Source organism: Penicillium cosmopolitanum (assembly GCF_028827165.1).
Source record: "Penicillium cosmopolitanum strain IBT 29677 chromosome Unknown utg000011l:1.0-3548175.0:1.0-3550911.0, whole genome shotgun sequence".
Taxonomy (NCBI): domain Eukaryota; kingdom Fungi; phylum Ascomycota; class Eurotiomycetes; order Eurotiales; family Aspergillaceae; genus Penicillium; species Penicillium cosmopolitanum.
In genome coordinates this window covers 1906660-1919074 of record NW_026622681.1, presented here as the reverse complement: position 1 = coordinate 1919074, position 12415 = coordinate 1906660, and the positions used below count along the sequence as shown (strand labels likewise).

Below are 12415 nucleotides of genomic sequence, written 5' to 3'. Positions count from 1 at the left end.
GAGCGGGCTAGGACAGATAATGACGGTACTCAAGGTAATCATGCTCTATTGAAAAATAGTAGTTTTTATCATACAAGCAAAATATACAGTATAGACACAGAAAACGCTCACATCTCTATATGATCAGTATGTTCCGACCCGGGTATTTACATGATCACAGGCAGGTTGCGCTCCAGGTAACCGCGCCACTCGGGGAGAGTGCGCTGCCACTTGGTGCCGGAGGTCTTCTGGAGATCCTCAATAGCGCTGGCGTACTTGATGAGGGTGGGCTCAGAGAAAGCAGTGTTCATGATGGCCAGGCCATATGGCATGCCAGACTCGCTGCCGGTACCGGCAGGCACAGTGACAACGGGATAGCCGGCTTGAGCGGCAATCTGAATGCTCTGAGCAACATCGGGAGGAACGAGGAGGCCGTCCAGGGTTCCGCTCTTGTACTTCAGGGCGGCGTCGATGCCCTCCTCGCGGGTGGTGCGCTGGCAGAACGCAAGAGCTGAGAAGTAGGTTTCGTTCATGATACCCTTGCTCTCCAGGGAAGCGATGAGGCCATCCTGTCCAGAGCCGAAAGCAGGGTGAATGCCGGGAAGACCACCCTCCGAGCCGTAGTTATCGATGTTGTACTGGACGAGATCCTCCACGGACTTGATCGCAGTGTTGTTGACCTCGGAAAGATAGTCGCGCAGGTTGTTGTAGAAATCAACCTTGATGTAAGAGTACTCAGACTCGTTGACGAAGCCGCGAGTGGTACCGTAGTCCCAGTTCCAGCCATCAGGCGAGACAATCTGCTTGTAGTGGGGGAGTTCGGTGCCGTTAATAATGGTAGCACCGGCAGACTTGATCAGAGAAACAAGCTCCTCCAGTTGGGCAATCTGCTCAGCATCGCCAAGAGCCCAGAAAGACTCCCAGGAATACCGAAGACAGCTCCCTTCAGAGAATCCTTCTTCGAGAGGAACTGAGCATAGCCGCCCTTGGGGGTCATGCCCTTCTGAGCAAGAGTATAGTTGTCACGAGTGTCGACGCCATAGATGGCATCGAGAGCATAGACTGCATCACGGACGGTCTTGCCAAAGGTACCAATAGTATCCTGATGCAGAGACTCGGGGATGACACCAGCACGGGAAGTCAGACCGACGGTAGGCTTGATGCCCACAACGGCGTTTCTCTGAGCGGGGTTGATGACTAGTTTGGTTAGTCTTCAACGTAAGTCATCTTCATTGATCATTTATTGACGTACCACTGCCATCAGTTTCAGTTCCAAGGGCGATGGGAATCAGATTAGCACCAACAGCCACACCAGGGCCGGTACTGCTGCCACCAGGGTTGACGGTGAAGTTATAAGCGCTGCGGCATTGACCACCACGAGCAGTGAATCCCTCAGAATAGTTGTTCGAACGCATATCAGCCCACTCACTCAGGGCGCCCTTTCCAAGGAGAAGAGCACCGGCCTTGCGCATGCCGTGGACGACGTGAGAGTCGCGGGGCACAACACTGCCGAGCAGAGCCCAGCAGCCGGCTGTGGTCTCCATACGGTCCTTGCTGGCAATGTTGTCTTTCACAATGAAAGGGATACCGTGGAGTGGTCCACGGACCTTGCCATGGGCGCGCTCCTCGTCCAGCTTCTGGGCGATGGAGAATGCATCGGGGTTGAACTGCAGAATCGCGCTAGGGGGTCGCTGTCAGCACAACTCCAACCACCAACAATTATGGGATTGTAATCTCAAAGGTTACTCACTTCAAGTACGGCTGGGTCTGGTGAATTCGGTCGAGATAGCACTGCAGCAGCTCGACACTGGTGAAAGTGCCATTGCTCAGCTGGGCTTGAATGTCGTCCACGCTAGCTTCCTCCAGCTTGAACCCGTGGCAGCGGCGCATCGGGAACAACGAGGCGCCAGGGGCACCCAGGCGAGGGAAATCATAGGTATAAGGATCCTCGAGGATCTGAGAAGCGACCAAGTGGTCGACCTTCTCATGGCGAGTAGCAACAGCAGTGCCAGACAGGGCCAGGCCGCTCACGATGGCCTGCAGTAAGGGCGACATGATCATGATGTGTGGAAGAGGCTAGATCAGAGAACCCCACAAGATAAAAACCATGTGGCAAGGGAAGCGACGATCTCAGGGGAATTTTGGGTTTTCATATACGGGTGTAGAACCTTCAGGGTAGCATTCGTGGATACCTTGACTAACGAGTATTGATCGTGGAATGCCCTTCTCCTGGCTTCTCTCAACTAGCTTCTGACCGTTGCTCTGGTATTATCCCTTCGGTTGTTCTTCGGTGATCCCAAATGGCTCTTCACGACCGGAATCATCGGAATGCCGATGTGCTAAAGATGGGCTAAGAGGGTTTTACTTGACTTCAAGCACTTAATCAACCAACCAGGAAGCAAAGACTACGTCGCTGGTTCTTTTTAGCTCCGATTGCATGTTTATGAAGAACACTAGCGCGGTTAACCTTGGTGGAAACTCTTTCCTCCTTCCTAATTGTATATAGTACACTCGCTCAAATTCTCTTGAAAAAAATCTCCGGTGCCACGGTCGGCCGACGGATCTTTCCCGGTTTTATCTTTGGCCTCGATCTCTTCGACCGATCCCATCTCCACTCCCGCGACGCTCCACGCTGACTGGTTGACTGAGCCTTACACAAGCATCATTGCCGAATCACCGAGCTTCTGTTAACTCGGGTGGGGTTCACAATTACGCACGAGAAACTTCTACTAGCTTGAAAATTTATATTAATTCATGTCGACAGGGCGTGAGTTTCGTATAGCGAACTCTGGGAGATATTTTCTAAATGCCATTTTCTCGCAGATGTTTTATTCAAAGCAGCCTGAGAATCCCATAATGTGATCGTCTGAAGCTGCAATCTTTATCTCAATGGAATCTGACTATTGGGCGGGAGAAGGGGGAACGACTTTTAGGAGTAAACCATGATTCATACCAGCTTATCCAGACAAGTGTGGTAGAAATTTCACCTTCCGGTAGCATTGAGTTTGGAACAAAACCACCTTCGGATCCACCGGTTCCTCGAGATTTTAGTCTGGGCACATTGCCAGCCTGCGCTTTGCGATCTCCTGTTGGCTGCTCATATAAACGATTCTACTTATTGAGCAATCGGACCCGCCTGGACGCGTCCACTTTCCTCTACAGCCAGAAAAAAAAGAGAACGGCTCTGGTTCTCGATCCTCGGCGTTCATTTACAATAGCGAGAATTCCCCCTCGCCGTACACTCGTTTCTTTTCTTGAATTTTGCGTCCAAAAATTAGTCTGCCATGACTGCATGAGTTTGAAATCGACCATGCCAACATTCTCTTGAACATGACAATTCCGGCCGATATCCTCGCTGCAGATGCAGCAGGGTCCATTCCTGATGGAGTCTCTCTTTCATATCTCGCACAATCCCGCGATAAGTCTGCCATTGTGGGCATCATTTTTATGGTCTGCTTGACTGGCGCGCTCGTGCTTCTGCGTCTTTATGCACGGTTGTTTCTAGTCAAACAGCTTGGCCTCGATGATGCGCTAGCGGTTCTAACAATGGTGAGTCTGCCGATCATGCGTTATGCACGTTCACCCGCATTGTGGAGCAAGCCATAAAGCGGGACGAGACGTTGTGTGCTACTATACATACAGACATCGAATAGATGCCATGGAAGAATGAAAGCTAACAGATATCTTTGAAACATAGCTGTTTTACATCACTCTGGTTGCCCTTTCTATTGTCCTGATCAACCTGGGAAGTGGCCGTCACATCGAATATATTCAATATGTCCTTCCAATTTCGACCGTCCGCGAAACTGAAGTCCTCGATTTCGTCGCACACATCATCTACACAACAGCCCTTTTCCTTTGTCGTCTCTCCGGTCTGGCCTTCTACTACCGACTCTCCGCGCGCTATGGCAAGCTACACACAAGCGTCCTAATTGCCGCCCCATTCCTCTTCGCCGCATACCTCCCTCAAATCTTCCTTTTGATCTTCCACTGTCGACCTGTCACCGGTCTGTGGCCGTACGCATGGCAATCCGAACCCATCGACTACAAGTGTCTCTCATGGGGATTGGTTTACTCCGTCAATTCGGGCATCTCACTCGCCTGCGACGTGATGATGTTCATCATCCCAGCCATTCTGATCAAACAACTCCACGTCTCCAAAAGGAACAAGATCAAGCTCTCGCTGGTCATGTTCCCCGGTGTCTTGTCAGTGCCCTTATCATACTTATTATATGAGGAACCCCCCAACTAACCGCCAACAGTGTCATCGTCATCTCAGCAATCCGCGTCTGGCTTGTCGTCAAAGGCCAATGGGCCTCGGACGGCAGCTGGGCCTACAACCCCATGCTGTGCGTCGAAAACGCCGAGGTCGCCAGCACTTTGATCGCACTCTCGGTCCCAGCATTAAAGCCCGTCTTCGGAAACCTCTTCGCACATCTGACCGAGTACACGTCCAGTCATACCCGATCGCGATCCGCGGGTGGACGCCTCCGGACTCACTCCAAGCCCATGAGTGGAGTTGGTTCCAACGCGCGCGACGATCGGCGACTGCTGAACTGGTCGAAGACTGGCAATGATGATTATGAAATGATGCCGTCGGAAGTTTCGGTCTCCCGCGATGCTCCTGGTACTTCCAATCCGTATAAGTCGCCTGGTATAAAGGTGACCAATGAGATCGATGTCTCGCGGGGGTCGGAGAGGCCACCTTCGTCGCAGCAGACTTCTCGACCTTCGTCTCGAAATACATAGAGTCATTCCAAGGTTTTCCTTATTTGATAGAATAATATATAATAAAATTAAAAGTTATTATTTCCTGTGAAAAGTGGCATGTTCTTGGCAAAGTTGCCCACCTGGACAGCTACTAAAATAGTGAATAGCTTCTGACCCCGCGCGCTTTAGTCACAAATTAATTTCAAGTTAGCTGCACGCAGCTTGCGGCCGCAGGTGGATCCTGAATTCCTGCCTCTTTCTCGTTCATGGGCACTAGAATCCTTCTTTGGGGTGTAGTCTCGCACATTCGGCCTCTCGGAGTTGTTTCAGCGAGGATCTACTCCCAAGCCAACTATAAATGGTTAGTGTGTTGTCCTTGACATGATCGATTATCAATACTTGCTGATTAATTTCCCCAAAAGCACCCACTTTGGCCCCAACGCCACGGTCAAAGGATTCACCATTACATCAAGGAATAATTTAGGCAACGCCGTGACAGATCCATGGATGTTCTTATAAAGAGCCCTGGCTTTTCATTGACGATAGTTGTAAAAAATACACCCAATTCGAATTAGTAGTACCTTTATTAGCGTACTGCCGCCAGTTGCACGCTAGCCCGCACGTACTACTAGTACTATACGATATATCACCGACCACCTGACCATCATGACCCTCAAATATCTGGTGACTGGAGCCACCGGCGGCCTCGGCAAACAAATACTAGCCTATTTGGTCGCCAATGTCCCTGCTTCCGAGTACGCAGCAGCATCATCCAATGAAGCCAACCGCAAGCACTTTGAAGACCAGGGAATCGCATTCCGAGTCGTGAACTATGACGATCCAGCGAGTATGGAAAAATCATTTCAAGACGTGGAGAACCTACTCTTCGTGAGCACGAACACCTTTGACGTTGAGAAGCGACGGAAACAACACCAAAGCTTCGTCGATGCGGCGAAGAAGGTGGATGTCAAGCATGTAAGCTCGTCCCCCAGAGTCAACCCCAACCCTCTACGAATCTCCGAGTCTAATATACTCTACGCTAGGTCTGGTATACATCACTTGCCTTTGGCGGATTCCGCTCCGACTCGAAAGCGAATGTTCAACAAGCTCATCTGATGACAGAAGAGATGCTGCGAGTGTAAGTAAACGGTTCACCCACACCAGCCAGCACATCCGCTAATGACCAAGCAGATCCGGGATCAACTACACCTCCGTTCGTGAGGGCGCTTACACCGACGCCTTCCCAGTATTCATGGGCTGGTACCCGAGCAGTTCGACCGTGTACCTCCCATCAGACGGGCCAGTGGCATTCACCCTACGCGACGAGCTCGGCGAAGCCACAGCACGACTGATGGTGCGAGGCGGGTACGACAAGGAGATCGTGCTTCTCACGGCACAGGAAACGATCACCTTCCGAGAGATTGTGGATGTGATCAATGAGACGACGGGTCGCTCGGTTCGAGTAGAGATTGTTTCACCGGATGATTTTGTGAAGTTGAAAGCTGCGGATGATGAGGGAGGGAAATCGGAAGCATTCTTTCGGGCGATCTTATCGTGGTACGACTCGATTTCGAAGGGAGAGGTCAGCACGACAGATCCGCTCATGACCGATTTGCTCGGGAGGCCGCCGGTCGGGGCTCGGGATGCGATTCGGGGGTTGTTGAAGGAGAGGGATTATGAGTGGCATCAGAACTATGTCAACCGGAAGTAGTGGTGGTGGGTGCACTGAGCATGTGAGTATGAGTATAACCATACTAGTAGTAAGCTAGTAAACATGGGGACGGCACCGAGGCTGGCAGTTGCAGCAGTCACGGGATCCTCTCGGCAACGGCAATTGCCCCGTGGATTCCGTGATAGTCAGAGTATTTACAATATTCCGACACTTTAGCAATGATTTTATATACTATATACTAGGAATGGAATAATTCAGAAATAAATACAATATCTAACATCTTTTATTCTAATATATTTACACCTATCACCATTAAATACCCTTCTCCCTCACTATGTACGGTAGTATTGTATACCGGGCAGCCGTGTCCGCCCGAGCAAGTGACCATTACGCATCCCGTGATTGGCCAGAGCCCGCTGAGTCAGCTACCGACCAGCAAACCCGAGGTTAGCAAAGTGGAATCTCCTCGACTTCAATTTGCCCTTGACCTTTCTGTGTGGTATTGGCCTTGTTTTCCCCGGCTTCTCTCGTCTTTGACCCTCTCCCCTCCTGTCGCGGTGACCTAGTCCACACCTCTTCGTCCTGTCCGCCTCGCCTTCTCCTCTACAATTCCCAAGCTCCCTTCTTCAACAATGGCCTCCCTCCGCTCCACGTCGCGGCTCTTCGCTGCGTCGCGGCCATTCTTCCGGCCCGCTACCTTCGCTCGCTCCTACGCGACCGTCGAGACTGGTGCTCCCGCCGAGCCCCCGGCCAAGATGAAGTCCTTCAAGATCTACCGTTGGAACCCGGATACCCCGAGCGAGAAGCCGACCATGCAGACCTATGACCTCGACCTGAACAAGACCGGCCCCATGATGCTCGACGCCCTCATTCGGATAAAGAACGAGCAAGATCCCACCCTCACCTTCCGCCGCTCCTGCCGTGAGGGTATCTGCGGTAGCTGCGCCATGAACATTGACGGTGTCAACACCCTGGCCTGCCTGTGTACGTTTCCGATCCCCCTCCCCCCTTCTCCCGCTCGACCGAGTCAACCCGAACCTCGCGCAATCAATTGAGAGACAAGCAATCGCTAACAGCAGACACAGGCCGTATCCCTACCGACACCAAGACCGAGTCTCGCATCTACCCTCTGCCTCACACCTACGTCGTCAAGGATCTCGTACCGGATATGACCCTTTTCTACAAGCAATACAAGTCCATCAAGCCCTACCTCCAGCGCGATACCCCCAGCCCTGACGTGAGTGACCCTGCGTAACTAGCTGTGACGAAGCAGCCTAGTGGAATACCGGAAATCGCAAAATGTGCTAACTGTGATATGTATAACAGGGTCTTGAGAACCGTCAAAGTCCCGAGGAGCGCAAGAAGCTCGACGGTCTCTACGAATGTATTCTCTGTGCCTGCTGCTCGACCTCCTGCCCCTCATACTGGTGGAACAGCGAGGAGTACCTGGGCCCCGCCATCCTGCTCCAGTCCTACCGCTGGCTGGCCGATTCCCGTGACGAGCGCACCGCCGAGCGCAAGGCCGCCCTCGACAACAGCATGAGTGTCTACCGTTGCCACACCATTCTCAACTGCACACGGACTTGCCCCAAGGGCCTGAACCCTGGTCTTGCGATCGCCGAGACCAAGAAGATGCTGGCTAAATAAAATCTCGGATATTAAAACGGAGTTGGACTTTTTTCCTTTCTGTCGAATGTCTTGCTAGCCGCTTTCCCTACCTCCCTCTCTCTCTCTATATGTTCTTCTATCTCCTTTTTCCCTCCTGTCACCTTTACCATGTTACTTTTTTTCAACTTTTTTTTTCAAGCCTACTACGGATGTTTTCATAGGTGTAAATTGTGGACATTTGATTTCTTCTAGGAATGCATTGGTGATCCATTGACTGAAACTGAGACTTGAAACTAAACCTGGGGCTGTTGCGGGTGAATCCTGTTTTGACGGTTCATTCGGCTATATGCCCGTCTCCCGTTGCCACAGTAAACCGTGATATCATGATTCAGCTGCGATCGACAACAGCTATTTCCTATTGCCAATACTAATATCAATTTCTCTGGACAAATTCACCCCAGAGCATAATGTTCTACACCCATATTTCTTCTTCTCTACTGCAAAAGTATATCCTCTGCTGTTCATTTTTCCCTTCAAAATTGTCTCGGCTATTCGTTTTTGCCCGCCGATCCCGATCGGCCTGGGTTCTTCGCCGTCAAGAGTTCCGTCAAAAAGGGGTCTACGTTCGATTCTGCTTGCCGTCATTGATTTTCCAATCGGCTAGCTATTTAATCCAGTTTGCCTTGGTCCTGATTGGTGGATTGCCTACATCTTGCATCGCGCTCTTCGGCCAGTTACTTACCCCCTCCTGTAGGTACATGTAATGCAGGATCGAGTCGGATTTATATTCCACCCAGTGTCGATGTACCTGATATCAACCTCCATTATTGCATCAATGAAGGGAATGACCGGATTGGCCTTAATTGGTCAATAGCGTGATCTATCTGCACATCGGACATCAAAGATGGAGAGCAAGAACATCCATGCACACTTTGCACCGTTCATGGATAATCACATCGCTGATCCCGGATCAGTGGCGAGTAAATATTGACTTGCCAGAGTCCAAGCTTACTGTGCGAAGTTCCTAGCTGGTCTCGGGATTCAATGCCATGCCCAGTCAGGCAAGAGTCATCATCCAGGGTATCCCGGCATGAAATCTGCTTGTAGAAACACCCAGGCAGTGCCGGGGCTCTCAAATTAGCAACTACTATCATAATGACATTGACATCTGATAATCTGGAAACGAGTCCACCACTAATTGACTCCCTTTTAACCTGGCACCTTCTTCTTCCCCCATACCCCCTCATCACCCCGCTCCCCGGCTTTCTCTTCCCATGGTTCACTCTACATCCGCTTTCCATAATAGGTGATATTGACCCCGGTCCTATCTCAGCTCACACATTGTGTCGCTTCAGTCAGAATGGAATATGCTCTGTTATTTCTCATCCTAGTGGTGGTACTATCGTTTATCGTGGCAGCTCGCATAGTTGTCCATCGTCTTTATACCCACCCTTTAGCTGCATTCCCAGGCCCCAAGCTCGCAGCTAGTACATTTCTCTACGAATTTTACTACGACGTCGTCAGAAATGGATTATACATTTGGGAAATCGAGCGAATGCACAAGAAATACGGTTCGCTCTACCCAGATTCAAGACTAATCCCCCAATCCTCGATGTTCTCTGACTGAAAACAAACACAACACAGGCCCAATCGTACGCATCAACCCCAGAGAGCTCCACATCAAAGACCCATACTTCTACGAAGAGATCCACGCCGGGCCATCTAAGAAACGCGCCAGGGATCCCAAATACGCCGTCGCCTTTGCAGCACCATATTCACTCGTCGGCACAATCGGCCACGAACACCACAGACTACGACGCAGCTTTGTGAACAATTTCTTCTCAAAGCGATCCGTCACAAATCTAACACCCATAATCCACGAGAAAGTCGACAAACTCATCCAGCGATTCGAAATCGCCTTCGAGAATTCGGCCGTGCTCATTTTACAACTTGATTTCGCTGCTCTCACGGCAGACGTTATCACACACTACTGCTATGGCTGGGCACGCGGGTACCTCGACAACGCGGATAGCTCGAAGAGCAATGATCTCGTTGACGCCGTGAACGGACTCATGACTATGTTTCATATTAACCGTTTTTTCCCGTTTCTTAGCAAGGTCTTGCTTGCTGCGCCGCCAGCTTTAGTCCGCTGGCTGCAGCCCTGTATGGCGGATCTATTTGATATGAAAGCACGCTTGCGGCAGCAGGCCAAAGATAGTCTTGAAAAAAGGGAGGGTAAGCATGAGGCGAAGTTGAAGGAAGAGGAACATATATTTGATGCGTTGACTGGGCCTGGGGTGCCGGATGCCGAAAAGACACTTGACCGATTGGAGGATGAGGGGCATTGCTCCTCGGCGCTGGGACGGAGACTACGGCGAGAGCTATTGCCGTTTCGATCTTTCATGTCATGAGAAATAAAGAAGTTGGGAGGAAGTTACTCGGTGAATTGAAGATTGTCCTGGAGACACCTACTTCGAAGGCTTCATGGCTAGAGCTCGAGCAGTTGCCTTATTTGGTGAGTTATGGCTATTCATCCTTTTTACTTTTGGGGCTTTCGGTTAGAGAAATGCTTACTTTCTTCTACTTAATTACAGACGGGAGTGGTTAATGAAGGGCTACGCTTGAGCCACGGTATGACATCAAGACTAGGTCGTATTTCGACAAAAGTACCTATTGCTTACAAAAATTGGATTATCCCAGCGGGAGTTAGTACATCCCTTCCACATATTATTATAAATATTACCTTTCATTAGGATATTTGAACTAATCTATCATCTTTATAGACCCCAATTAGCCAATCCAACTACTTCGTTCACATGGATGAGACCCTTTTCCCTGATCCACACAAGTTCGACCCCGAGCGTTGGGTACAAGCCGCAAAGAATGGCGATTATTTAGCAAGATTTATTGTGTCTTTCACCAAAGGCAGCAGACAGTGTCTGGGAATGAAGTATGTCTTTATCTTTTTATCTCTCACCTCTTCCATCTCCATGTACCTCCCAGGTGTCAGCTAACAAAATACTAGCCTTGCTTACGCGGAGATATTCCTAACACTGGCTCACGTTGTACGTCGGTTTCAATTTGAGCCGTATGAAACTACCGTAGAGAATATCTGTGTCTACCGCGACTTGGGTATTGGGTGTCCCAAAAAGGGCCTGTTTGACGTTAAGGCCAAGGTGAAAGCTATCATAAAAACTTAGATTCTGTCAAGCAGTTTTACCTTTTTGCTTCACCAAGTTTCAACTTTACCTGGAATCAGATACTGTACATCTCCAATTCTCAATAGTTACAGTAGAATCCGATATCAGATTTATTCGATTTTGATTTCCAAATCCTAACTTAAAGCAGGCTATTCAAGATAAGGGCATAGCTATTAACCCCTTTTTTCACAGAACAGAAGCTGTATTTCAAAATTCGGTGAGGCTTTTCTTCCTGAAATTTACTTGAAACTGCTATACACTCTTCTTTGGCAGCGTGTTTGGGATATGGCAATACTTGTCCATCAGACATGCCTTCCAATTCCAAACTGTTTCCCAAAATAACGGCAACTTTCAGGGTCATCCATTCCTGCTTGCCCATCATCCAACCATGGAGCCTCGTCTCTCAACTGAAGCATGCGCTTTGTCAATGCATCGAGCCGCCCCTCGTCCGTAAATTCCACCCTTTTCACCGTCATACAGTAGGATGGATGGATGGATGATGCCCTGAAACGGAGGAACGGAGTGGAAGGGGTTACGAACCCCACGGCTGCGCAACGCCAACGTTGACACGGCCAAAAAACACAGCGAGAAACACACACCCTTCTCTCCCGCCAGCCTCTCTCTCAATGGTGCTTGGTTGGATCCCAGGTCACGTTCCTTTCTTCTCGTGTTCGGTTGTCTCCGTTCGTCTTCGCCCTCCTGCTCTACTACTGCTTCAAGTTGCCTCTCGAGCTCTTCAAGGTTCAACCTTGTTTATTTATTGTTTCGTCCAACCCTCCTTATAATTTTGAACCTTTCACGTTCGCTACTGCCTCTTGCGAATTTCCATATTGAAATCTATTTCTCGGTCTATTATCCGTTCTCTGTAAATAATTACCGGCTCCATTGTTCACTGCTACGATTTATCATTCCCCTGAAGTATGTTCTTGATAAAGAGGATGAGGAATCACATAAAGTACATGGTCAGAAACCACTGACGAAAACGAGCCCTTACTGCCGGCTGTAACAACACACCCAGAGAGGTGTTCTCGAAGACAATGTAAAATATACGCCGAAGCACTTCACAATTGTGATGCGACTGCTGATTAGCCAATTTCTAGCTTTCTGTTTTCTAAGTTGAGGCGTTTCGACTATTAGTTATACTATCTGTCTTTTCATCGGGCCTCACTTATCTGCATGGTCGACTTTAGTTAAGCAAAACAGTGTCAATTTTTCCTTCGCCTTCCTTGTCCCCGCCCTACGTTAC

At 49.7% G+C, this 12415-nt stretch overlaps 5 protein-coding genes across 5 annotated transcripts; 4 read left to right on the top strand and 1 right to left on the bottom strand.

Moving 5' to 3' along the window:
- Positions 1–146: 146 nt before the first annotated feature.
- Positions 147–2040, bottom strand: N7509_012220 (putative amidase; the record flags this gene model as incomplete). The annotated part of the gene is made up of 4 exons (XM_056636857.1): positions 147–896; positions 917–1176; positions 1232–1659; positions 1730–2040. 4 exons carry the CDS (start codon positions 2038–2040, stop codon positions 147–149), a joined length of 1749 nt encoding a protein of 582 aa, XP_056482887.1.
- Positions 2041–3309: 1269 nt separating this feature from the next.
- On the top strand, positions 3310–4728 carry N7509_012219 (uncharacterized protein; the record flags this gene model as incomplete). Its single annotated transcript, XM_056636856.1, has 3 exons — positions 3310–3528; positions 3677–4185; positions 4242–4728. The coding sequence occupies 3 exons, from the start codon at positions 3310–3312 to the stop codon at positions 4726–4728; spliced, it is 1215 nt and encodes a 404-aa protein (XP_056482886.1).
- A 627-nt stretch (positions 4729–5355) lies between these two features.
- N7509_012218 (SDR family oxidoreductase) lies at positions 5356–6400 on the top strand (the record flags this gene model as incomplete). The annotated part of the gene is made up of 3 exons (XM_056636855.1): positions 5356–5664; positions 5733–5827; positions 5881–6400. 3 exons carry the CDS (start codon positions 5356–5358, stop codon positions 6398–6400), a joined length of 924 nt encoding a protein of 307 aa, XP_056482885.1.
- A 593-nt stretch (positions 6401–6993) lies between these two features.
- On the top strand, positions 6994–8008 carry sdh2 (succinate dehydrogenase iron-sulfur protein subunit SDH2; the record flags this gene model as incomplete). Its single annotated transcript, XM_056636854.1, has 3 exons — positions 6994–7345; positions 7447–7598; positions 7688–8008. 3 exons carry the CDS (start codon positions 6994–6996, stop codon positions 8006–8008), a joined length of 825 nt encoding a protein of 274 aa, XP_056482884.1.
- A 1321-nt stretch (positions 8009–9329) lies between these two features.
- N7509_012216 (uncharacterized protein) lies at positions 9330–10380 on the top strand (the record flags this gene model as incomplete). Its single annotated transcript, XM_056636853.1, has 2 exons — positions 9330–9540; positions 9614–10380. The coding sequence occupies 2 exons, from the start codon at positions 9330–9332 to the stop codon at positions 10378–10380; spliced, it is 978 nt and encodes a 325-aa protein (XP_056482883.1).
- Positions 10381–12415: the final 2035 nt, after the last annotated feature.